The sequence below is a fragment of the Homalodisca vitripennis genome, chromosome 4 (assembly GCF_021130785.1).
Source record: "Homalodisca vitripennis isolate AUS2020 chromosome 4, UT_GWSS_2.1, whole genome shotgun sequence".
Classification (NCBI taxonomy): Eukaryota; Metazoa; Arthropoda; class Insecta; order Hemiptera; family Cicadellidae; genus Homalodisca; species Homalodisca vitripennis.
Window position 1 is genome coordinate 103,636,706 of NC_060210.1, and position 27,141 is coordinate 103,663,846.

Here is a 27,141-nt window from a genome sequence, read left to right on the forward strand (position 1 = left end):
CAGTGTGTGTTCAGGCAACTACAGGAGGAATAATCTCAACTTAATCAAAAGCACATCAATGGCTGTTTAATGGTTTGGTACATTTCTATAGATAATAAGTTACTTGTACGTCATCAATAAAACCATTGTTTGCATGACCTGTCCTGCCTGTGAAAAGCAATCAGCTGGTTGTGGATATTTCTTTGGATTGTACAAGTTTCAACCAGATAACTCTTGCACAACCAACCAAACCGGCCATTCCCTTACCTTGACTTCATTCTGACTGGTTTATTCTCTTACAAAATGGTAAGTGCAGATTTTATTGTCTTCATATTAGATTTTCATCATGTTTCATTTAATTCTTACAATGAACATTACTTACTTTTATTTTTCCATCAATAATAATTTATTCTTTTGGTTTTCTGTAAGAAGTTCATAATATATATTATGTGTACGTTTTTGGTATAAATCATTGCATGCATGTTTTCTGAAAATATGGCATCATTGCTCAATTTCTAAATCCAATTTTTAGTAGTATTTAGATTTTACTCCATTTCTTCTCAACAGTTTTCAGAGGAAATTAAATGACTATGTACAGTCATTCAACTCATAATGGTCAAATTCATCTTTAATAATAATATTACATTCTAATAGTTTTATCCATTATTCTAAGTCTGAATCCGTCTAAGATATCAAAAGAACTAATAATTCTTGTTATAATGATTAGGATGAAATATAGTTAACTTCACGATACAAAATTGTATAACACAAATCATCATAATGATCCATAATGGTGTGTTGAAAAATTACAGCTTTAATTAGTGTAAAAAGTGCTTAATATAAACAATATACGGACACTGTGTCTATTGTTTTAACAGTTCTTCCTTGGTTACAGTGAATGTAAAAGACCATATGTGCCTAAGAGATTCAGCCCCTTGATTTCAAAGTATTAGACATTTTTATCACTAGAAATAGCTTTTAACAGTTCAACTATCATAAGCTACCCAAAACCAACATATTAGTGCTATTAATAAATTAATCTCCGTTTACATTTAAATTAACTCTGTGATATTTGCATAGCTGTATTTTCAGAAAGACAATTCTAGATGACCAAATATTATTTTGTAGATTTTTATAATCACATATTTTATGGCCAAAATTGGTGCCATCATTTAAAGATGATTAAATATAATAATTTTTAAGATTTTATTGATTTTTAAAAATATGTATTTAATGTCTTATAAGGTGAAGATCTTCAATTATTAATAAGGAAGAATGATTAATTTCTAATTTTAATTTCCACTTGGAGTCATTATATGTCAATGTTTATTTAAATAATTATGACTCAATATTAAAGTGCCTCTATTGTTGTACCTAATTTAAATTCCAAATAAATTACCACTCGAAAAAAAAGTTACGATTTTAACTACAGTATATCCCATACTGTGTAATTCAGATGAACCAAAGTTTGAAAGCTTACTTATTATAGTCTCCTCTTTTGGAAGTTTCACTCAGAAGAAAGAATAAGAAACTAAATCATGCATTCACACATTACGCAGACCTCCCATTTTTTTCCTCTAATGGGGTACTAAACTGAATTTGCTTAGAAACATATTTAAAAATACTTTTTACTGCACTTTGGAACCTTTTGTTAATTACAGGCCTGTACTCAACCAGATTTTTTCGGACAATTTTACCAGGCTATTTCAAGGGACTGTGTTGATGACGGTGACGGGACATGACAGGACCCAACCGAATATTATTTTCGAGCCCCGCCAAAGCTGAGTTAATTACTACATATTTGTATTGTTCTTGTTCTTTAAGCAAGTTCGTAGTTGAAAATTTCTTAAATCAGGTACTTAAAAATTAAAAAAAGTTTATTTCTGTTTTTTCAATGGTGTTTATTTCTTCAAATCACAACCACTCTGCTCAGTAGACATGATCAGTCATATACAGAAACTTTTTGGGAGACTGAAATGACTGTATGCTGTTTGAACATCGACTTATGATAGTTGTCCATATACACTTACCTTGCATACATATAATTCAGCAGGTTAATGTCACCCATTTATTTAATAGTAGTAGTTAGTTGCCATTGAGCTCATTTTTTGCCACATACACATATGAAGTTTTGATTCCCGAAAATTAATAATGAACAGCCATTTTAGTCATTGCCTTTCCCTTTGAGTTAATTTACAAAACAAATTCTTTAAATTTTCATTTGATATTTTTAACTTAACAAACAAATTTAATGGTGAATATAGTTTTTCAACCTATTTCAGGCCATTTACTTTTAATAGTTTTTGTTTGTAAAATAGTTAATTTCATTTACATGTTGGCTGCGGCAGACCGCCTTACGGTACACATTCCCAATACTGTACCAATTTTTGGTCTCACAGTATAGAGCCACAGTGAAGATGTTAACTACCTGTATTATAGTTACAGTTATTGAACAGTAGTTTAACATGTTACCTGTGACAGATGCACATTCCCAGTGCAAGTTGTCAGTCTCACTCACTCTTAAGAACTCACTACTATACTATGCCTGAAATTGTAACATTTTTCTGTAGCTGAACAAATATCAATAATGAACAACAATTTGGTCCATCAGTTAATAAATTACATGTTATTATGTTATTTGGAATTCGTATGGAGAGTCATCATAGATATCAGTGTTTCTTTTCTATAGGCAAACAAATACCAACAACAAGTAACAATTTTCTCTATCAATTATTGCTTTTTATTATGTTGTGTAAAAATAAAATAATACACAACAGGATTTAACAGATATTGGACATGAGCCACCAATAAACGTCTTACTCTAGCTGTAAAGATGGCACAGGATATTAATGGACAACATAGTGTTAGTGTGAACACCTGTTTGTACACACTGGATCCAGGTGGTCACATACTCAAATACAAGCAGTTACCTCGTATACTTACTCCTAGCCTAACTTGGCGTGGCCGTACCTGTTGGGGCTTTTTCAGTCACTTTTTGATATTCAATATGGATGGAAAAAATAACAAAGAAGCATTGTTTTCTCTTGAATATTCAGCTGCCAAAATTTTTTTTGTTATGCGAATCACGTGAACATGAGTATATAGTGTGTTCAGTTAACACTAAAAGAAGGAAATATGGTGAATTTCATAATTTGTGCCAAACGTTAATACATAATCCAGAAAGATTCTTTCAATACTTAAGGATTAACATAGAAACTTTTGAATATAATTAAGACTTGGTATCGCCAAAGCTTAAAAAATCAATATTTTGTGTGAAATGTTCATAATAAGTGTAGGAAGAGACTTGTATTGACATTGTGTTATTTACTACAGGCTCATCATTTAAACATCTGTCTTTATTGTTCAGGATGGGAGCATGAACAGTGGGAAAAATTGTTAAGAAAACAGTAAAAACATTATGGAACCTTTGAATAGGCCAGTACTCACAAAAAACACTTTGTTAATAAAGAAAATGATTTCTATAAGATGTTGAACTAATCTAACTGTGTAGGAAGTATTGATGGACAACATTTGGGTAGGGTACAATAAGCGGACCCGGTTTTTTATATCGAAGAATGTAGTCTTTGATACCTAATATTTGCATCTCAAATCCTAGACTATCAATCGATATAAAAGTATCTATAGTCCTCAATAACAATCATATGTTTTAAATTAAAATATGAATTTAATATTTACAGTGATCAAACAAATTACTATAACAAAAATTAGGAAAACTGAAGACGACCATATTTGCTCCTCTTACAGTTACAGTTGTTTCTTTCCCACAAATGAGTCGAACATGTTGAAGCCACAAAAACAAAATATTTTATTTATGTCTTATCATCTTTCAAAGCAATGTCTTGTAGTTTTCTAAAATTGACTGCCATTTTTAATAATTAAAATTACTTATGTAAAATTGAAATATTACCCTACGTGTATTATTTTAAAGTTTTTACAGCTGTTGATATAGACTATTTAAGTTAATAATTCAAAATAATTAATCAGTATCGATTGATTATATCGATGGTTATGATTAAGTAATATCGTTTGCCAATTTCGATATAAAAAACCGGGTCCGCTTATCGTACCCTACCCGAACATTTTAAAGTTATTCTACCTGCAGACTCATGGACTACGTTTTATAATTATAAACACTAATTTTCTGTAATTTTACAAAAGAAAGGATGGAAGTAAGTATCGTTTTATACTGATTGACATAGGTGGCTTTGGAACAGTGATGGCAGAAATTTACGAATGTTGGGAATTAACAAAATGCTTTAGAACAATACCTTAGACCAAAAATAAAATATCTCCCTTTAACAAACATTCAAATTCCTTAATACACTTTAATTGTAGACATTTGACAAAACTGATAACTAACTGTCACAATGCATTTTTGTTAAGGTCCACGTTAAATATTACTGTAACTTACATTACTGCAATATGGAATGTTACCTAATTCATTTCTAATTATGTTTAACTCCTTGGTCACAGTACGTGGCAATTATGATTGTCTGGATTCAAAACATGGTTCCTACTATATGGTAATAGCTTAGGAACCATAACAGCCAATTCACTCTGTACAAGAGTACAACATGGCTGTTCTTGAAATCGGTAGTTGATATTTTAATACGAAAAAATTTAATTGTCAACAGTCTCATTTTGGTGGAGATCGAAGTGAGAGGGTATCAAAAGGGTTAAAAGTATGGAAAGATAATTTTTTTCTCACATTATAGTTTTCCTAGCTGGATACACTTAAAAACCATGTAAATAATAGTCATATCATCGCCAGACAACTAGACAAACAGACTGAAAGTCTCCACTTAAGTGTCTATATATATATATAAGTGTCAGTTAACTGACACTGATTTATTTATTTTAATGCGCATGAGGTGAAGCCTACCTCCTCTCTTAGAACTATATAACAAATGAGTTAGCAATTAGTCCAATGTTCGTCTAAGCAACAAGCAAGGCTCCAATGTGTACATGCATGTAAGCAGCTGTAGGACAATTTGCACAAAGCGGCAAGCTGCATGCTACCATCCAGGTTACCAGCATCCCTCCCGGCTCCATCATGATCATAACCTAATGCACACAGCTCCTGAACCAAAAAGTGCTTTATTTAATCGAAAAAGTAAGAATAGATCTGAAACTTGTTTATAATTAGACGAATTTAAAATGTATTGCTTTTTCACTTTATTAATTTAAGAGCTGCCTTTTTTAACTTAGAAATGTTCTTTCTACTCATACATGATATGGATAAAGATCTCTCTCTCTTCTGCTTCTCAATAGTAATATAAGAGTTGATATTATTGTTATTATTTTACCACCTGCATCAAATGATTTTAAAGCAAACCTAAATTAAAATAGCTTTAATCACTACAGAAGAAAGTAAATACATTTTATATGCTGTGCTATAATTTTTTCAGTATTAGGATATAAATACTAGGATTGCAAAAAGAAACAAGAAGAATACATGACACGTTATTTTAACTTAAGTTAAAAAAGTCATATTGTTTTAAAAACATATTTTATTCTACTTTAATTTGTGTTTATTTTACACAATTGTAACTCATTAACACGTAAATTTAAACATGATTACTTAAAACTGTCATACTGATTAAAATCTATAATTTTTTGTGTGATAATTATCAAACAACAATTTGTTTGACAGCTGCTTTTATAAACAGTTATTGCAATTATTACTTGCAGTTTTTTCTTTGATCTAAAAAATATTATACTGAAAATAATTAATAGAGGGCGGATTATATAACTAGAATTTATTATATAGAAGGCTGAAGTGGACAAGAAAAGCCTGCGCCAACTGATATCTGCTTGCCAATGTCCACTTTGCTCCTCCACGGTGAAACCCCCAGTCAGAATGTGCAGTGGAGGACACTTCTTCTGTCAGGGCTGTATCATAGCACACCCCCTCCTCTGTCCTCTGTGCCATTGCACCTATGTTTACGGAAATCCCAGTGCATTTGTACAGGTATAAACTCATTTACTATTTCTCATTTTAACAAAACTTTATTGTCTTATTTAATACTTTAATAAAAGGCTAAAATTCTGTAATATTGAATTTATTAATAGTGAAGACTTTGATTTACTGTCATATTTTTTTTATAAAAGGTACAGCTTTATAGTGAAAAAACAACGTCAAATCTGTATGTGGCATAGGGAAACTTTGATAGCATTTTCATTATTTTTTTTTAAACTTAAAAGAATACTAAATTGTAGTAGAGTCATCCATTTATGTCAAATTATCATATATATTCTACTTGTCATTCATTCTAATTATTTATACCAAATTTCAATTTGATATGTTATATACTTTTATAGTTATAAATTTGTAAAGTTCACTAAAATGCATGTTTTTATTGTTTCTCATAGTTAAAGATATAGATAACATGATGAAAAGAAATCATCGTTTACATTCTTCTGCACTGCCTTCAATCGTCTTCTTTATTAAAATGTTCAACATTTTAGGTACCTGTATATCGCTGCAATATTTCTCAAAAGAGAAGTAACTATTCTGACTGCAAAGACAGCAAATATGCTTTAGCATTATATTTCTATTCACAGTTAATTTTATTACACTATTAAAATTTGTTTCACATATTAAAATACATTATTACATTCTAAAATGTCTTTCCTAAAATCTTTATTACATCAAAACTATTAGTGACAAAACTCCTAGTTTTGAAAATTACACAAAATTAAAAGGCTGCTTAAGTTATATACAAATATAAATTTACCTGGAATATTGAACAATAGAAATTAGGCACTCTTTTCGGTCTGTAATAAGTAGTAAAAAAGTAGCTCATTGAGCAATAGGAAATAACTAATCGTGGTTCATATTTACTGCCAAAATCTGTTCAAAACTGTTAATTCGAATACTTTATCAATACCTTACAGAATAAAAGACCATAATGTTCAATCCTACCCTTACATGCAGGAGCCTAGAGTGTATTTGAAATGTAGAAGCACACAACCACGGTTTTCTTGAAATCGATAAAAGAATTCCCGATAGAAGACAGACATTGATCGTCAGTTGTGCTTGTTTTGGTGGAAGTCAATATGGGAAATCTCTTTTCAAAAGAGTTAAAACAATCAAAAGATAATTTTCTCACATCATATTTTTCTTGGGTTGTCAAACCTAAACATGCAAATAAAAGTTAAATAAGCTTCATCTATTTATGGTAAAAGAGCAACTTTTTTGGTTGAAAGTGGCAACTTTCAGTCTTTTTATCTTGTTGTTTGGTGGTGGTATAAATATTACTTATCTGCATTACAGTCAGTTTTAAGTTTGTAAAGCTAAAAAATGTATCCTAAAACAATTGTTAGTTTGATACCTATTTTTAACGCTTTTCAATTTCAACCTGGTGCAGCTGATGATCAACTCTTTTCTTATGGAAAATTCTTCTATTGAAGGATGTGAAGGACAATAAGAAGGATGTGTGCTTACACAACGCAAATTGGCTCTGTACTTCTAGACTACTATCTCACGTGGTGATCTGACAGTGGATTGTGACAAGTGTGAATATACTTTTGGTAAATTACAGAGGTTTTCATGCAACTGAAAGTACCATATGTATGGTTCTTTTGAGCGAAGATAAATAATAAAACTAAGCTTTGATATTGTATGACAAAATTCAGATTCTTGCAATAAAATAAATGAGATAAAATCAAGTAATAATAGTTATAAAATATGCATCATAACCAAGGTCAAAATACACCACACCACTTGTCATATAACAGGCTTCGCTGAGGTTGTACGCGAAGTTCAGGTCTATACCTACATGTGCTACTATGTCAAATCTTAAAATGTCATGTGAGTAAGTAAACAATATAAGTATCAACTTAATACTCAGTTTTTTGCAAATTTATTTATCCTGATATCTTCTTGTTGCCATCATGGGTAACCATAAGAATAATGTAAAAATGTTTGCCAATACTCACAGGGCCGCATTTACAAATTCGGCGCCCCTAGGCCTACAGACCAAAGAGCGCCCCCCCCCCCCCCCCCCCCCAGAGGACTCTGATTACACTGACGTAGAAATCCAGTAAATTTCTTAATTACGTAATTTTGATGAAAGATAATTACAATAGTATATATATATATATATATATATATATATATATATATATATATATATATGAATGTTTTGAATAAATAAAAGCAATGAACCAATGAATGAGTCAACGTCGCACCCCGGACCTAGTTGACCTTGGCCACCCGCCCCGCCGAGCGCCAACACCACCCGCCGCCGCAACTTTTTTCTTTTGTGTACTATAAAATTTATGCGCCCCCTAAAATTTTGCGCCCTAGGCCTGGGCCTAGTGGGCCTATAGGGAAATGCGGCACTGAATACTCAGCCAAATCCCACAGAGTGTCAGGCACCATCATCGTTGCCCACACAAAGATAAAACTTGTGCAAAATTTCATGCCTAAAGCTCAATTTATTCTTCATATATTGAGACAGAAATGAAATTTTGGTGACCCCAGACTTTGATAACTAATATTCTTGGATCCCAAGGCTCTCCCATGATCCAATTTTATTTTATTTTGCAAATGTGTTCCTATCCACAATAATTTTACAACATATATTTTACTCTCGGACTTCCCTCCTTTGGAGGGTACCTTGTCCCCCAGTTTATAAAAATTTTCTAATTCTGATCTAAGTTTTTCTAAAATGTGTGTTCAATGTCTAATTTTTGTAAAATCAAATGAACATTTCCCCCCCCCCCCCAACTTACTTTGGAGGGATCGGAAACCCTGTCAAATGGCACGGCATGTGGAGGTAAAAGCACTTGTAACCAGTTTAACTAAAAAGAAACCATACAAATATGTAAGCATTGATGAGGTCATTAAAAGCCTATGAACCACATGGTACAGTATTCCTAGAATTCAAAATTATCTGGTTAAATATATTTATTTCATATAAAAAATCTATTAAAATTATATAATTCATTTCCTTATTTTCAAACCATGTTACAATCTCATCCATCTGAAATTAAAACATTTTACAGCATATTACAAAACAACAAATAAAATTGTTTAATATAACCATTTATTGTTCTAATAGTTAAAAAAATGTTAGTGTTAAAAGATAGAAAATTTCATTCTTAGATTATTTATTATTGAATAATTTGTCTTCAAAACTACATAAATATTTTATCTTTTTTAACCTACTTTAACATCTTTCTGAATTTCGTAATTTAGCACTCAGGTATTCTAGTTGGAGCAAATGATGTTGAAGGTAGAAAACAAGTTTGTAACATAACATAATGCTTATTAGCTGATTCATGAGCATGCCATCAGCAGACTCCACCTACAACGTACTTCTCTCATGCCATTTGTTATAATCTATGTATCACATCTTCGTGTATTTGATCTATTATGTATTATCATGATTATACTCACAATGCTTAACATATCTTAACAATAGCTGGTATGTGTAAGTGGTATTCATGAACGCTTTACAAAAAAGTCTTTGTAGAGGAAAATGAATGGGCTGTTTATTGCGAAGCTAAAAAGCTAAAATCAAACTTGTCTTCATTTTTCTGGATATTCAGAGTAATGAATTTTTAACACCCATAATTGTAGATCCAAAAACTAGGAGTTCTTAGAATCCAGTTTCTTTGGTCCCTTTTGATCAAATGATAATGGGTCCTAGAGAAAAGTGATCTAAAAAGCCTATGAATTTCAGAGACCCTCATAGACCATGAGTTTTCAGATACTATAAGTTATCAGAAACCAGACAATGGTCTAAGAATCTAGAAGCTCTCAAAAATTAAATGATATTGTATACAAGACATTCTATGAAGTTGTATTTTTCTAGAGGCATGATGAAGCAAAAGACTATAGCAACTGCTAACACTGTAGAGTTGAAGGATATTGGTCACACGACTGTTAGAACAGCCCTGACAGTTGTGCCACACAGTATGCTTTCATCATAGTGAGAACTGGCACCACTTCTGGCAAGCTTTAAAATTAACAAACCCACCCACCATGTTTCGCTATTATGCCAAAAGCCTAGATCAAAGGTGTTAATGACAGCATTGCCACTAAAAGTAAATGTAAATTTATTGTATGTAACAGGCCAACAGGACTATGAAAAGATACTATATCTGATAGCCCATTTGGTATTTGTGTTGGAGACATGTATAATGCCATGTGCTACACATGATAGACTATCTGTGTAGTTGAGTATGTTTAATGACCTGTTTATGCATGTTTCCACTGGCTGTAAACATGCATAAACATGTAGCTATCGCCCATGTGATAATTTAAATACAAACTTGTGTTGTGGTAGATGCTGAATGTAATGAGTCAACTATTTGTGCATGTTTACACTGGCTGTACAGTAGTCCTGGATATGAAGCTGTCGTCCATGTGGTAATTTTAATGCAAACTTGTGTTGTGGTAGATGCTGAATGTAATGAGTCAACTATTTGTGCATGTTTACACTGGCTGTACAGTAGTCCTGGATATGAAGCTGTCGTCCATGTGGTAATTTTAATGCAAACTTGTGTTGTGGTAGATGCTGAATGTAATGAGTCAACTATTTGTGCATGTTTACACTGGCTGTACAGTAGTCCTGGATATGAAGCTGTCGTCCATGTGGTAATTTTAATGCAAACTTGTGTTGTGGTAGATGCTGAATGTAATGAGTCAACTATTTGTGCATGTTTACACTGGCTGTACAGTAGTCCTGGATATGAAGCTGTCGTCCATGTGGTAATTTTAATGCAAACTTGTGTTGTGGTAGATGCTGAATGTAATGAGTCAACTATTTGTGCATGTTTACACTGGCTGTACAGTAGTCCTGGATATGAAGCTGTCGTCCATGTGGTAATTTTAATGAAAACTTGTGTTGTGACAGGTGCTGAATGTAGTGAGTCGACTGTGTGCGCATGCACACAATGGATGTACAAAGTTCCTGGATGAGGCAGGCCATGCAGAACATGAGCTTTACTGTGAGTGGAGGTCCGTGCGGTGTATGTGGTGCCAGTGGCAGGGCAGCATCAACCAGTTAGCAAGCCATGTTACCATTAACCATCATGGTGCTATTTTAGCCAATACTGAGGGTTCTATTAACATTCCATCTAGAAGGAATAATATATATTTTTTCGAAATCGATAAGGTAGTCTTCTGCCTCTATGTTTGGCACAAACGTGACTATCCTTTGTGCCTCTGCTTAATGTGTTACCCACTATCCAAGAAAGACATGGAAACAGTGTTTTCCATCAATATAGTCAACAGAGGACTGCATATTTCACAGTCCATACATCCTGTGTCAGATGCTGTCCAACGGGACAAAGTATTTTCAGACCCAGAAAAGTGCATAATTGTGCCGAACTATATCAAAGAGGGAAAAGCATCCTTTGCATACTGTATTACACCAGGCAGCATTATGTGATTAATCTTTAGATGAGTTTTAATTTTGTAAAAGGTGTTTAACATCATTTTTAGTTGTTGTGACTAAGTCAGTATTTCCAGTGGCTCTAAGTCAGTTATGGAAATGACCTCATTATAATTCAGAGAAATATAATCTTGTTATGTGAAATATAGTTTTTATTAATTTGGAGAGGGTGTAAATCTCTCATTACAATAAACTGTTCTTAAATGTTTTTGACTGTCATTACTGTCCTGTATAATTCTGATATCATATTATATTTTCTGAACTATAAAACTTAATTTCTTAAAGATAATGTCATCTTTGTTTAAAAGACACATACAGAACAATAAACCGCTTTAAAAAAGTTGTTTTCCATATTATTTTACCCCTGAACTCCAAATTTATTATTAACATCAACATATACCATCACCAAACAGGTACTACTATTTGAGCTGTTAGCCAAAATTATGTGTTAATTTTTTAAAGTGTGTTTATTGCCAGCCTAGTGGGCTATAAACAATTAATTATAACAATTAGTATAACTATAAATACCAGCTTATTTAGTTCTCAGTTTTATTACAGCTTTTAAATATTACTTGAGTATTAAAATTTTTCTTATTTTCCAAAATCTCAAAACAGTTAAAGTCAAAATGTAAACCACTCAAAACAGTTTAACATTTCATTAAAAAACTATTTTGAATCCCAAATAAAAACGAAATTATTTTCACTGTCCATTCATGAGACTAATACATTTCATTAAGGAAACATATTTAGTTAGATGGTGTTGCAGGGATATATGTTTTTTAGACATTTAAAGAAATGAACAAAATATGTTTAAAAAGAACTTAAAAATACTCATATTACAAATATATTTATGATATTCATCACAACGATTCCAACATGTTAACAGCAACAAAGTGTATTTAAATGCTCAATCTTACTCTTATCTTAAAATTATAACTTTTAACATATGTCAGTACTACTCAAATTGAGAACTGTATGCAGTGCTGGATTTAAGGTACTTGCAGCACTCCACCAAATAACCCAAGTGGCCCTTGCCCCTAGGTGGAACTTCTTATGAGTGATCGTCAGAGCTGAGCATTGTGATCAAGCTATCTTTTTTATTATTACATGTGGTTTAACCTCTTACTGAGCAGCTGGTGACTGAGAAACAAGTCAATGTTCTTGCTGCTGGACTTATATGCTACATTTAAAACCTCACTTATATTTTAACTTCACCACAAAAGCCTAATAATTCAAGGTGTCAGAGCCATATTTTAAAGACTTTAATTTATTAAGTTTGCTATCATTCTAGCATTTAAATGTACCTTATTACAATCTCATGTTTGAACAAGTTGAGTAATTTGGATATCTTAAAGGTAAACTAACACCAACTGGAATGTATTGATGGATGCTAGCATTTATATTGTATCCTTCAACTTCACAATTGTGGAATTAAAGTACAAAGTACATTTAAAATTAATAAATAACGTTTATTTTAATTTTACATTTTAAAATCGGTAGAACATTCAAAGCATAGCATAAATGCTACTAATGGTTTATTTAAATACACAAATAAGTTGAAATGGTGAATTCAGTAATTCAATGATCTTGTTTTACCAATCTGGCTAAACTCCCAAAAAAGCTCTAAATTTATATATTTATAGAAAATATATAATTAAAAAACTTTAGCCAAATAGAAATTATTTGTTAAAATTGATAATATTGCTAAAATTATTATATTATAAGTTATATAACAGTTTTATTGTTAAAATTAAATATGTGTTTTATTTGGGAGACGAGGGGGGAAGTACAGACAGCAAAAATACAGACTAAAAAAAATAGAGTTGAAAAGACATTAGAAGTAAAAGTAAAATAATATAAACTGTAATAGGTTAATTAAAAAGAAAAATACAAAGAATAGGGCACATAAAATCTAAATCGTTTAATTCTCACTTATTCTCTAACACTGAGAAATCAATATATTCTTAATTTAGATAGATGATTAAGATCCACACTCATTCTATATTCATAATAAATTTAATATCTAAACACACTCTTTTCTAGCTTTTTTTGGCTTGCAAAATCTTTAATAAAATAGTTAAAGCAAAAGGCTTAAGAAGCTCAGCATTTGCAACAAAACTAGCCAAGTATTTTTTTAATCTTTTCAACACAGTGGTTTATCTTTCTCCAGAAGCTTAAGATGTCATTATACATATAGTAGAATGCCCAAAGCTGTGTCCATGTTTAGAAATAATGTTGTCAAATATTTTTCATGAATGAGTTGCAGATACTCCAAAAGTGGATTTGGAGTGGCAAGAAACCTATCAACGTGTACTACACGTTTTAGCACTCAATGTTATACTCAATATTCAATGCAATATTCAACCTCCTTAAGGTTGGTAGTGTTCGTGTAAGGCAGAATTAATTTTTCTTAAAACATTGCCTCGTAAAACAAAGGTGTTTTATTTAACATAAGTTCCGTACTCTGTTCGTGTTCTTGAAGTCGGTTCGGATTTTTCCAGTCATTGAATACCTTGAAAAAAGAACTATCATTACTAGAATGGAATAATTTACATGAAACACAATATAGGTGGCCGGTAGTATTTGAATACATAAGCAACTCTCTTTTCTTCATTTCACCATTCGGTAAACAGCTAAAAAAAACATATGTTCTTTTACTATTCTTCTTACATTATTATGATAGTGATGTTTGGATTTTGAAAAATCACAATCTTTTATCGCTAGTAAGTGTTTGGGAATATTTCTTATGACAAAATCAGTTGAATCAACAGAGAAATTGCCACATGAACTTGGATTTAGAACATCTAAGGTGGACTGAGGAACAGCCGATTGAGGACTGGAAACATTTCTGAGCTTAGATCAATATTTACATCAGTATTTAGATCAATCGAATCATAAGTATTTTCCTCTACAGCAACAGAATTACTAGGAACCTGAACATTAACAACACCACAATTTTAATTTTGACTATTCTAGCTGCTATCTCCTGACCTATTATTAAAAAAGCTTTCAATTTTAGAATTAGTTTTTAACAATTTTAAACGTTTTTCTTCATTAAGTTTCTTTATTTGTGTTTATATGATACACTAGTAGAATGAATATTTGTATTGTTATCGTTCGTTGTCAGAGCAATAAGGGTTACCTGCCAATATGAGTTTACAACTAATAACATAATTAACAGTAAATTAAACTGTCATTATCCAGAAATTGTATAAAACACAAGAACAAATTACTAGCAAGAAGTAATGCACTTGCTACTTGCAAAACTATATTGACACTGACACTCTCAAAATAATGTAAACAAAATTTAAGAATAACAGTGGAAACAGTGGGAGAGGACCAGTACTTCGCTCACATTGGGAATGGAAGTGACTCAAACTCACAGGGCCAGTGCTGGATATATAGTACATTTAAAATTAATAAATAACGTTTATTTTAATTTTACATTTTAAAATCGTAGAACATACAAAGCAAAATGTAATGTATCATTACATTCCTAGAATTTCTGAGGCCTTCTATATCCTGGCAAGTGTTAATAATTATTTTTTCATATATATGCAGATTATTTCAACTAGATTGTATTTCTTTTACAAATTTTCGTATACAAACGTAATGTATTAAATTTACTATATTGGTAATTTATTAATTACTAGAAAATGTCTTGAAGCGTTCAACTGATCTAGGTAAAATTAGTCAATAAAAACTAATGGAAACGCTGCGCCAAATGAGATGATAGGAATTGCAGTTATCACGGTTACAGAGGTTGGCAGGCCACATAGGTAGACGCAAAGTAAAAATCTGAGATGTTTGGTAATGGAGGACTCTAAGTTGGGTTGTCATCTGGACCGCTTGTACACGCCCCTTATAGCTCTGGTTAAAGGAAACATTGTAGTGAATTAAACAAATACTTAAACATTTCAAAATAGCCAACTAAAAGCAGAGCAAAATTGAATGTTTACAAAACACCCTGTACAGTGAACACTTACACCACACACACCTGACCTTACCCCTTTAGAGTTTTATATATGTTATATAAAAACATAACATATATAAAAATATTTGGAATATGAAAAGGTATTACCCAGAAAAATCCTTGTAAAGTATGGGAGGATGATGAGTTTTGCTTTATTTCGTTTAATTTATTAACATAAAACTTGTCCAGTGTATTTTTTTCAACTATAATCAAGATTTTATTTTACTTTTTAGATTCGTACGTTACACAGGTCACATGTAGTTTAAATTTTATTATACCTTTAAATAAGTACTAGACCTATAATTAGCTGTTTATAAACAAAAAAGAATACATAGGTTTATGTGTCATATGTCACTTTAATTGGGCTCTCATTATTTCAATTATATTACGTTTATTAACTACCTATCAAAATTGAACTGTTTTTGTACATTTGTATTTTATTCCATTATTTTTTAATTGCCCATAAAAGTGAAATTTTTACCAAAATTCTTAGAATATTGAAGCGCTATCACTTTTCAAACCAATAACTTTAAACTTTTGAATGTGTGTCAGTCATAAAAGAGAAAGTGTACATGTCACACTATGGTGATTACCAGTACCCAATACTGTATCAGGAAGGAACATATTATTCCACCATCAAACGAGAGCATCCACCTGAAGAGCAAAAATATTACCGTTTGATGTTTCAAAACTTCCCTCAAGCACCATCACCTCATAAACCAAGATGTTCTACTTTATAGCCGAATTTTGAAATGATGGGTAACTAGTTTGATAATAATAATTATTTTGTATATTTATTAAACTATAGTTATTGTATGTACCACATATAACTTATATTTACATAATGACTAAATATTCACATGCTTACTTCATTTATTTACATGTACACTGAGCATATGTGAATAAATCAAACAAATAACAATCATAATGTAATGAATTTAGGATATTTTTATGATTGAAATCATAAAACGTAATTGGAGATGTGTATAAACTGGACTTGTATAATAATAATAAATTCAAGTGTACTATGTCTAAATGTTTTAAAATCCAATTAAACCAAGTAGTCTATATTATAACGTTATAGTATTTTCCTAAAAACTAAAGTTTCAGTAAAATGCCTGCAAAGTCGTCAAATTGCTTGCAAATAATAAAACAATCAAAATCGTTAGACCAATTTTTTAACAACAAATTTTAAAAGAACATAGATTTAATTGTGAATTGTGTTCTTTGAATAAGGACTTTTTATGCAAGTTTGATCAATTTTTATCGAATAAACTATACACATTTATATTTCTTTACTTTTATTGTGGTATTACAGTTTTTGAGAACATTTAATTAAAATATGTTAAAAAATCAATTAAATGGGATATTCCATAACCTCAGGTGTATCAGAAGTTCAACACCAAAGGTTGAAAGTTCATTATTTTATTTTTATAGGTAGGTCAACTATAAAACACGTTTTGATAAAATTCTAATTTTGTATACGTCTTACACAATTTTGGTTCAAATAATACCAGAGAAGTATAACAATGACAGAGAGTAAAATGTAAACACTTTTAGAATTATAATAATTCTAAATGGTAAAATCGGCATACTAGAGGTTTTGTACTTTCATTTTATTTCTGTTAGTACCTACTACCACTATCGGTATTCATTAATAACACACATTACTAACAAACGACTAGCGTCAACAACGAAAGCGATGAGAACTACTTTAAGACTGTAGGCGTTCATAGCCATTGCTCGCTGTCCCTCTCGCACAAAGGGCGGGAAATGAGGTCTGTATTATATTTGTCAACCTCCATGGGTCGCAGACGGACTTGTCATTCCGAAAAATTACGAAGCATGAGTCTTCAGTTCTACTATATTATGTCCGCTGTTATAGTTAAAATATCAAAACAAAACTGAACTATGATACATTGTTCCACTACGATTATAATTTCAGTTTAACGCAAGTTAAATATACCTTGAATATTTGAATCAATGAGGGGAGGGGGGTTACTGTTCTGACCCAAAAATTTACTCCCGCATGTGGCAGTATGTGTTGACCAAAACATCCGCCAACCTGCATATGTGTACCTACTTCTGTGTGCGTCCACCATAAACACAAAGTTTGAGGTTGTGGTCAAGAACTTAGCCAGGAAAAAATGGGGGGTCCAGACAACTGATATTTTCCAGCAGTGGACAGAGGGTAAAGCCCCATTTCCCTCTCCCCTTCAAGAGCTCGACACGTTTCTTTATTGAGAACGATCTTTCTGCAGTAAATATCAGTGATACTAAATTATTTTAAGATTGGAGTTTAGGACTAGCGATGATGCACTGTGGGACTCCCAGAGGTTTAGGAGGTACGACTCATACTACCGAGGCTGGAGTTTCGAAACTCCCAGAGCTACATAAGAACTGAGGTGAAGAGCCGCGGCCCCAGAATCCTCTACGCGGTTTGGCGGGATTCCCGGACTTTCTCCCGTGACGCAGCGCCCGCGGCCCAACCCGTCAGTACCATAACGGAACAGCGCAGCTCCGGGTAAGTACCGTACACCACTTTCTCCTGTAGCAGACCATCAGGTATAACTGAGATTAGGCCATTTACTGACAATAGTGTTGCTGAATGTTAGCCTATTCACAATTAACAGGCAGGAGGACTTGCCGACCTTGTTGATAGTCAGCATTCACTGATAGTACAAGTTCACAACTTTCTAAGGTCAATGTCGGTCAGTGTCACCCAGCAAGAGAAAATTCCACCGAAATAATATTAGTAAATATAATACTATGACAAAGAAGTTATATCGTGATAATATAATAAGCCATAAACAACTGTAACCGTATATGCAGGGTTGACTGCAATAAAATTTCTACTGTAAATAATAATTATAAAAGAGAGGATTACTAACAAAATTAAAATTATTATTAATTATTATTAAAATATTATTAATTACATTTAGAACTTATAGAATAATAATATTCCACGTCATTCAGCCCAAGATTATAAATTTTAGTGAGATTGATTTGTGTAGGCAACTCAAAATTTCAGAACGGTTATACAGGTATGTTGGGAGCGTAGTTGGCAGATTGGGGTCAATCCCGTTGAAAGCGTACTTATTTCACAAAAGAAAAGACACAAACCAATTAATGAAAGTAAGAATAATAAAGTGTTATTTGTCTCGTAAACTAGCCACTAAAGATACAAAATATCAAGTCAAAATATATAGTTACACATAGATTATTCTTATTATTTTAAGAGCACGTTACTTTAATTTTGCAGTTTTCTGAATTAAAGCAGACCAAAGTGAACGGTTTTTAATTCTTATTGTCCACGGAAATTCCACAAGTGTTCAAAACAGTTTGTAAAAATATATAATTTACATATTTCAGCACTTTAACGACAAAGTAGTATTAGTTAATAAATAATGTAATACAAGTTTTGTAGTATACTTAACGATACTTCTTCCATAGTACCTATTTCAGTTTTAACAGGATTCTTAGCTATTTATTGTATATCAATGTACAGATTTAAACTTCTTGATTTACATTTATGCATTTAGGGTTTTCAATCATAGTGATTGTTAAAAAAAAATGTAAATGATAATTTTCCACGGTTAATGTTCAGTCAGGAACTAAGGCCCTTCTAATAATAAATATTGTTCGCTCCCAACACGGTGAACCCTTGAGTGTACGTTTCCAACATGGTCGCTCCCACTCAACACGTCCTGAAGTATAATAGTATTCCGTTCAATTTACGAATTGTATACGCCTTATATTATAAATAACGAATCTGCAACCTAATAATTTTCAGGCCAGCGGAAAACCCAGACAAATTTCTCGCTAACACAAGTTTATAAATAAATATATACCAATGTAGGTTTACATAAATACCAGCGCAAGAAGTTCAACGTCATATATAACGGCTTGTGCAGTACAAGATAATGCGAGATGCATAGTTTCCAGAAACATCTCAGTCTCAGGACATCCACCATACTCTGGGAGGGTAGTCGAGACTTTCCGTATACACAACAAACGGCCCTTTTAGTCTTTTTACATTCTATTATCACATATTGCCTATTCAAAAATTTCACACCACAAAATGCCCACAAGTCCAAGGACGTAACCAGCGAGGGGATGCAAGGGGTCCGGACACCTCCCAAATCTTTAATGTTTTCAATTACCTACTATTTTAGTAAACGATTATTATTATTTACACAATTCAGTATTACTGACATTCACTGCTGAAAGATCGTCCCCAACAAAGAAACGGGTGGAAACAAAATGAGGCCTTACTCTCTGTCCACTTCGGAAATATCAGTTGTCTGGATCCCCCCCCCCATTTTTTCCCTGGCCCACAACCTTAAATTTCGTGTTTATGGTGAACGCAGACATAAGTAGGCACACATATGCAGGCGGACGGATGTTTTGGTCAACACATACTTCCACAGACGGACGTAATTGTTTGGATCAGAACCGTAATCTGCTCTGCCGCTCGTATTCAGTAATTCTGCGATGGCACCAAATGTTGTGTGGTGTGACGGGAACTTCTCAACAAGTTTTCGTCCGCCCGTCAGTTCAACACTCTTCTCAATAGCACTTTGGTGTCTCAAGCATTTTATTCGTTTTATGAGTTCATGATTTCTGAAAAATGCTGGATCTGGGGTCAGTGTGACAGGCGGGAAAGAATATATTTATGCTAAGTCTAGTCAGTGCGTAACTTAGCGTAGATTACATTAGGTGATTTGTAATCTGATGTGATTTGAAGATTGCGTTACGATGTTAAATAATTATAACAAATATTCAACAAATGTATTGTTATGTGTCCAAATCGTGTTCCAGTTGCTATATAAAACAGTCAGATAAACTTGCAAGATGTATTAACCAAGCAAGCAATAAAAGCACGATTTAAATAGAGATTAATAACTTTATACTTTCTTTGCGGATGTCTATCATATTCTTAAATATTTGTGTGATAGAAATAAAGGAAGTTCTGACCGAATAATTTAATGTATGAGCCTAACTCTACGGCTCCGTTCTCACGACGCAACAACGCGTTGCTTATCGATTCTTAAACGGCCTTAACCCGTCGCTCGTCTAGTAATAACTGTACAGGAACCCATAATTTGAAATGCTCTAAACGAAAACCATACATATCGAAGCATGTGTTTTCCGCCAGCGCTTTTCCGTTTCACCAGTAATGAAAACGTAGTACATTCCTACACAACAATATTGGTCTTTGCACAGCATTTCAATCTTAGGCAAAACACCAGCTCGTACCGTGGTTCAATATTTACAATAAGTCAATATTAAAATAAATAAATATATAGATGGAATCAAACATTATTAGTCAAGTACCTAATATTAATACATTACAAAGATTTTTTTTGTTTTACAGAGAAGCTTTTTTATTACTCTTTTAGTATTAGACAAAATTCGATTGAAAAACCATAAGTGAGATGGCAATATGCCAATATGTAGCAGACAACTTTACTGTCATCGTCCTGACAAAGTTAGTTGTCTGCAGTGCCTGATTGTGGAAGGTATTCTCAATTTCCAAACAGGAAATTACTACTCGAATCAGAACATAGTTAACTTCCAGCTTATCCAGGAGAAATTAATTTATCTGCTTTTTACAAATTAATTTAGAAATTAATACAAATCATCTTTTTTTTTGTATTATTTGTATATTAATGTGCATTGCTTGTTAAAATTCTCTGTAAAGTATACTTTAAAACCGCCAAGGTAACACAACTTTGTATTACCTGTATTCATTGCAAAACATGTGGTCTGCTTCAAATATTGCAAGGATTATTAAAAATTACAGTAACAATTTAGTGAGATTACAAAAATATAATCTAATTTATCTGACACTTTGAGAACGCTTCAATATAAATTTTAAACACTGTTTGCAGTTTAAAGAATGCTTCCCTGTTGCTAATTTCAAAAAATAAAAAACTACATCACAAAGTCACTTTTTAGACTTCCTAGTAATTCAAGCATACCAAAACCACAAATAATTAGAGTGGACTACTGAATATTTTGATGAGTCATCTTAATTTACTTATTTCTTTATCATTTCAGGTCTATTGGTAATACTCATCACAGAATAGTCATAGTTAATTCATCAAATACAATTATCATATAATTATAAATTTCACTGTTAATTAAAAATACACAATTTAATGTATATTCTTTGTATATAGATGCGTTTTGAGATGTTCCCACTGCTGGGACTCGTTTTGCTGGTGTCATCAGTTACTTCTGATGGCAGTGAGAAAGGTAAGAAGACTTCAAATGTAGAGATAATAGATAATTCATCCAAACAGAATAACTTTCTAAGTAGTTTTGAAAAAGTGTTTTGTTTGTTTATAAGTAATAATTTTTGTCCTAAAACTCCCACAAAAAAGGCTTCTTTAGGACACATTAATTTAGTTTCCTGGCCTAATCAGTAGTTGGTGCACCAATCATTTCATTGACCCGCAGGTTTACTAAAATTGCATACATTTTGTGGACCTTAAATGCCCAGGGTATGGTTTCATGTTTAGTGTCCGTTTTATTTGATCCCTTCAGTTTTTGACTGTCAAGAAAGTTGTTCATTGTTTAATTGGTTGTTACCTGGAGAAGAACTGTCCTTTTTCATAACATAAAATCCAATCTCCAAATGTCTCTATCTTGTTTGTATACACTGTCAAACTTTGGAGGCCAACTTGGTAGCCTAGCCTTGGCCTCATCGTAAATTTAAAATTGTAATAAATTTTTACTGATAACTTTATGTTAATTATCTGCAACAGATGACTTAGGAAAAAGTAATCCACTTGCACTACCCTCAATCCCCTCACTGATAGAACAACTGGCTCTCCGGGAGGAGAAAGTGATGAAGCAGCTGAACACTCAGATGTTGCCACCTCCTCTGGGATATGTGGTTAACAAGCCTGAACCTGACCATGTGAACAGGCCTCTCAACAGACCTCCAGTTCCAGCCAATAATGAGGTTGGTTTCCTCATTATTGTTAGAAGAAACATCTCTTAGGACCAGATCAGAAATGTCTTGTTCAAAGTACTTTCTTAATAATAGTTTATATTCTGGTGAATATAAAACAAACATTTAAACAACTAGACATACTTGTACAATTAAACATCTGTAACTAGTCATCAACAGTTCTTTGTGTAATTTTGAAATATTGGTTTTTATTTATATCTGAAGTTATATAAATTCAAGTATGTAATCATCTTTACACTCACGTTTCTATTACTATGACTCAGTCTTGTGATACTGACATAATATCTATGTCCCAGGTGACCGAAACAGATCTGTATCTACTGGGGGCCATCGAGAGACTTGTGTACAGAGTAGATCTGATGGAGAAGAGGATGAGGCGTACAGAGGAGCTACTGTACCATGTCATGGAGGGCTCAAACACACAGAGACAAGGTGCACTATAATCTATTACTGTACCTATTTAACCTCTTCACATTAACATAAATAAAATAAGAAGTATTGATGCAGTTATGTTAAAATGCATGAAAAAATTGGTGGAAAGGACAGGTAAGAAAGATTCTAAATCTATCACTCTGTACAGTTAATTTTTCTTTACTTTGCCCTTCTCCCCCACAAGGAAACGTGGATGAAATATTTGTTCAGCACCCTGGATTATAGAACCTTCTGAGCTCTATAATCCAAGCTGGAACAGAACTTGTTGCTATCACTTAAATTGTGTAAACGTAAGGTTGCCTGAAGCAATTGACATACGAGGTTCTAGCAACCCAAAATCTCGAAGCTACTGAAACAATGTGTGTGATGTCGGTGTACATGACAATGTAATACCTCATGAAATTATTTAAAGACTAAACTGGATTCAATTATTGGTTAGCAATATTTACCACCTGAACAACACTCAAGGCGTTCAGTACCCTGCTAATGACCTGAGTGTCCATGTTACATAGTCCTGCTTTGAGTTTGCATCATCTATTTTGTACACAATATCACACTCATGATTTTCATCAGCAAAAAGTGTCTCTCCAAAAGTCCATACAAATAAAGCCACAGCTGATGTGCTACATAAGCCACAGTAGCGTTTAACAGCAACCATGAATTCTGAGTCTTGGATAATTATACCTGCCACTCGCCATGTACATTTTTATGACACACAGTTAATGCAAATGTAATCTACTAAGATATAATCTTAACTGGTACACAAAGCAAGAATTTCACCTATCAGATAGTGATATCTGGACACTACCAAATTCGAAACTACTTGTTAAATTTTAAAAATGAATGTAACACAAACATATTCTTGCAAATAAATACACTATTGATGGTTAAGCAAGTAGCACAATACTTCTTAACCCACTAGGAAAAGGACCCTGTTGCTAATACAATCATAAGAAACAATGACTTTTAGCTTTGACCCTTCCAAAGAACAAACAAGAGATGTGTGAAAGCTACAGAGAAGATATTTATTATTATACAGTAGGACCTTGATATATCGAACCTCAAGGGGATTTACAAAACTTTGATATATCAAGAATTTCGATATAATGGGGTTCGATATATCAAGGCTGTTTGGGGCAGACTTCGATATATAGAGGTTTACAACTGTTGTTGTATTATTCATTATATCAAGGTTAACTCTGACAGACTTCGATATATAGAGATCCACACCCACTACAATAATACAGTACAATTAAGAATCGTACATTACTTTATCGGGAAATGTGAATAAGAAATTAAACAAGTACATTATACATCAATTTAAATTTATTTATTTTTTAACTAAACGTATAAAGTAATATTATTACATAAATATGAATATGAAATACTGTAACGTCTTAAAAAGTTATGTTGTACAGTATAAATACACAAGTCTGAAATACGGTTCTACTGTACTGTATTTTAAATGTTTAAAATGCTACTGTAATGTAGGCTTACGTACATGTTATAAAGAGTTTGCAAAACTTATTTACTGTTGTTAAAAAAAATCTACTCGCACTAATCGTGGTAACGTCCAAATTAAACTGAGGGTGGAGTGGTGATCCACCACTGGCGTCTACAGAAAACAAAGGAGTGTCGGTGGTAGGGGTTTCAAGTCTCGACATGGAAAATACGGTACCTACTCTACTTTGATGGTTGTTTGTTTGCACAACACGACAATACAGTACTAAAGTTCGTTTTGTTGATAAACTGAAACTTCGATATGTTGAGGTAATTATAAGAAAACTTCGATATATAGAGGTAAAAAATAGGCAAAATTATTGGCGAAAATTCGATATATTGAGGTTATTTAATTGAAATCTTCAATATGTAGAGGTAAAATTAGCATTGAAGTAAATGGGACATTCAAGGGGAATGACAAAACTTCGATTTATCGAGGAATTCGATATATTGAGGTTCGATATATCAAGGTCCTACTGTATTAAAAATAATGTATGTTAAAAGTATTGAATAGTTTGTGTAATTCGTCTTCTACCATAATCAACTCAAATAAAGGATAGCTGTTTCAATAAAATTATATTCCATTGCTACAGTACCCTGGCAGCCACCAAATCAAAGCGTGAATGTTAATATAAAATACAATGAACTTCGACCTAAATCTTTCCCCTCAATAAATTACACTTAATTTATCAAGCACTTGCTGTGCTAGCAAACTTAATCAAAGCAGAATCAAGTAAATTTCATCCTACTAGTAAATGCTTTGTTCACTGCTCTCAAAATGAGAACATTTAAATAACATTAAGTATATGACTCTAAAATTACATTTAAAGGTATATATTGTAGAACCTCTATATCAAAATAATACTTGTATATTTTATTTCACAATTAACTTTACTGCAATCATTTTAAAACACTATCTTGACATTGTGTATACAATAATCGGTAGGTATTCCATAACACACTGCTGGACAGATATTAATGTTTTAGATCCGTGCCCTGGCAACTTCACACGTGTCGCTCGTAATTGTTATCACTTCAGTGAACGCCAGTACAACTGGAAATCAGCTTCATCCTCGTGCAAGAGTCTAGGAGGCAATCTTGTGGAGATGGAATCCAGAGATGAGTATACAGAGCTCGTTACCTTTCTCCAGTCTGATCCTTACCTCAGAGGTAACAATTTCTCATCAGCTTACTAAAATAAAAACTTCCAGCAACAAAACAATCTGTAGAGTGGCAATGATTCAAAAGTCATCCATCTCAATTGAAATCTTAAAATTATTCTCGTGTAATTATTTGTTATCCTGTTTTCAAATATGTTTATACTACCATTAAACTTGTTGTAACTTTTACAAACTTTGTCCGGACCAGGTGTGGAGTGGTGGACTGGCGGGCTGAACCCAGGTTTACTGTGGATCTGGTCCAACAGTGCTCAGCCAGTGTTGCCAAAGCGACCGAGTACGAGGCCTGAGGATACAGTGCTCGGTACAGGCAGGTGTCTCAAGCTGGCCTTCTCCACCACAGCCAAGCTGTACCAGTACCATGGAGCTGAGTGTGCCTTGCGTCAACGGTATATATGTGAACACGAGGAGAATGCTACCATTCGTGCACTCAAACGACTACACAAGTCACTCAAACTGTGATCTGGTTCAGTCAACTGCAGTAACTAAACAATCAGCCTTGGCAGTACAGTAGTGTACAGTACTGAATGAAAGTAATATATTACCAGACTTAAAATTAACTTGCAATGCTTTTGAGCCTTTTGAAACAAGAGATACATGAGTAGTTTCATGCATTTGTAACCTTTTGATGATTATAACGTACCCAAAGCTTGAAACAAGTAAAAAAATATACTCTTATCATCATTTTGTCTAAATCAATAATCATTATCAAGGTTTTATTACAGTTCCTAATATAATTAAACAGTTAATACTCCTTTAAGGTTAACAAACTTGGAATTTCCATTAAACTAGTAAAGTCTAGTTTTGGCATGAACATTTTTAAAAGACCAAACAGTAAAAAAATTTTCCAGTAACTTGGTATTTAGTTAGTATATAACTTTATACAACATGTTTAGATTAGACTACTGAAAACTAACTCTTAATAATTGTTCAGCTAATGTATGAGAATGCATTACTACTTATATGTGGCTTTATTCATGTCAGAGTGCTCTGCCATTAATATCCGTGTTTCTAATACTCCAGTCTTTTTATATTTATAGACGTGTATTATATTTTTGTACCAAAGTTATAAATTAAACTATAATAAGTAATCATTTGAGTATTTATTTGGAGATTCAACTGTTCGACGAGGTATAACCACCATTGATTTCTCATTGATTTCCACTACAAAACCAATGAGAAGATTCAGTCCAAAAATTAGTAAGAAACTTATCAAATTTAAAAATGAAGTTTGCTGGAAAACTTAAATATAAAACATTAGGTATAGAATAAGGTAGTTGTATATGATACCATGTGTCACATGATACTTCACTGATCTTTGACAATGCAAATCTTTGTTTACAGTTATTTTAATCTGATAGGCTACACAAGTTACTATATACCATGTCAAAGTGATATGTTTGCACTTAGCTTGTTTACAAATTTATTTATTCTGCGATTTTCTCATTATCATCATGTTTACTCATAAAGTCGATGTCAAAATGTTCACTAATGCTCAACCAAATTTGAAGGAGTAACATAGTACATTATCAAATTCGATTTTGCTGGTAAAAGTTTTGATAGTTTTGAATTCTCCTTGATTTTAATTAAAAATTACTCAACAAAGATTCTTTGACATTTGAATACAGTTATGAATAAGAGGTTAACACCTTCACTGTGGCATAAGAT

At 32.5% G+C, this 27,141-nt stretch overlaps 2 protein-coding genes across 2 annotated transcripts; both read left to right on the top strand.

Annotated features, from left to right (window-relative positions):
* The first annotated feature begins 132 nt into the window (after positions 1-132).
* Positions 133-11,616, top strand: LOC124359854. Its single transcript, XM_046812943.1, has 3 exons — positions 133-285; positions 5,771-5,971; positions 10,869-11,616. Exons 1-3 carry the CDS (start codon positions 283-285, stop codon positions 11,403-11,405), a joined length of 741 nt encoding a protein of 246 aa, XP_046668899.1. The 5' UTR covers positions 133-282; the 3' UTR covers positions 11,406-11,616.
* Positions 11,617-17,782: 6,166 nt separating this feature from the next.
* On the top strand, positions 17,783-26,564 carry LOC124359855 (C-type lectin domain family 12 member B-like). The gene is made up of 6 exons (XM_046812944.1): positions 17,783-17,905; positions 21,567-21,642; positions 22,155-22,354; positions 22,660-22,795; positions 25,283-25,465; positions 25,664-26,564. Exons 2-6 carry the CDS (start codon positions 21,567-21,569, stop codon positions 25,933-25,935), a joined length of 867 nt encoding a protein of 288 aa, XP_046668900.1. The 5' UTR covers positions 17,783-17,905; the 3' UTR covers positions 25,936-26,564.
* Positions 26,565-27,141: the final 577 nt, after the last annotated feature.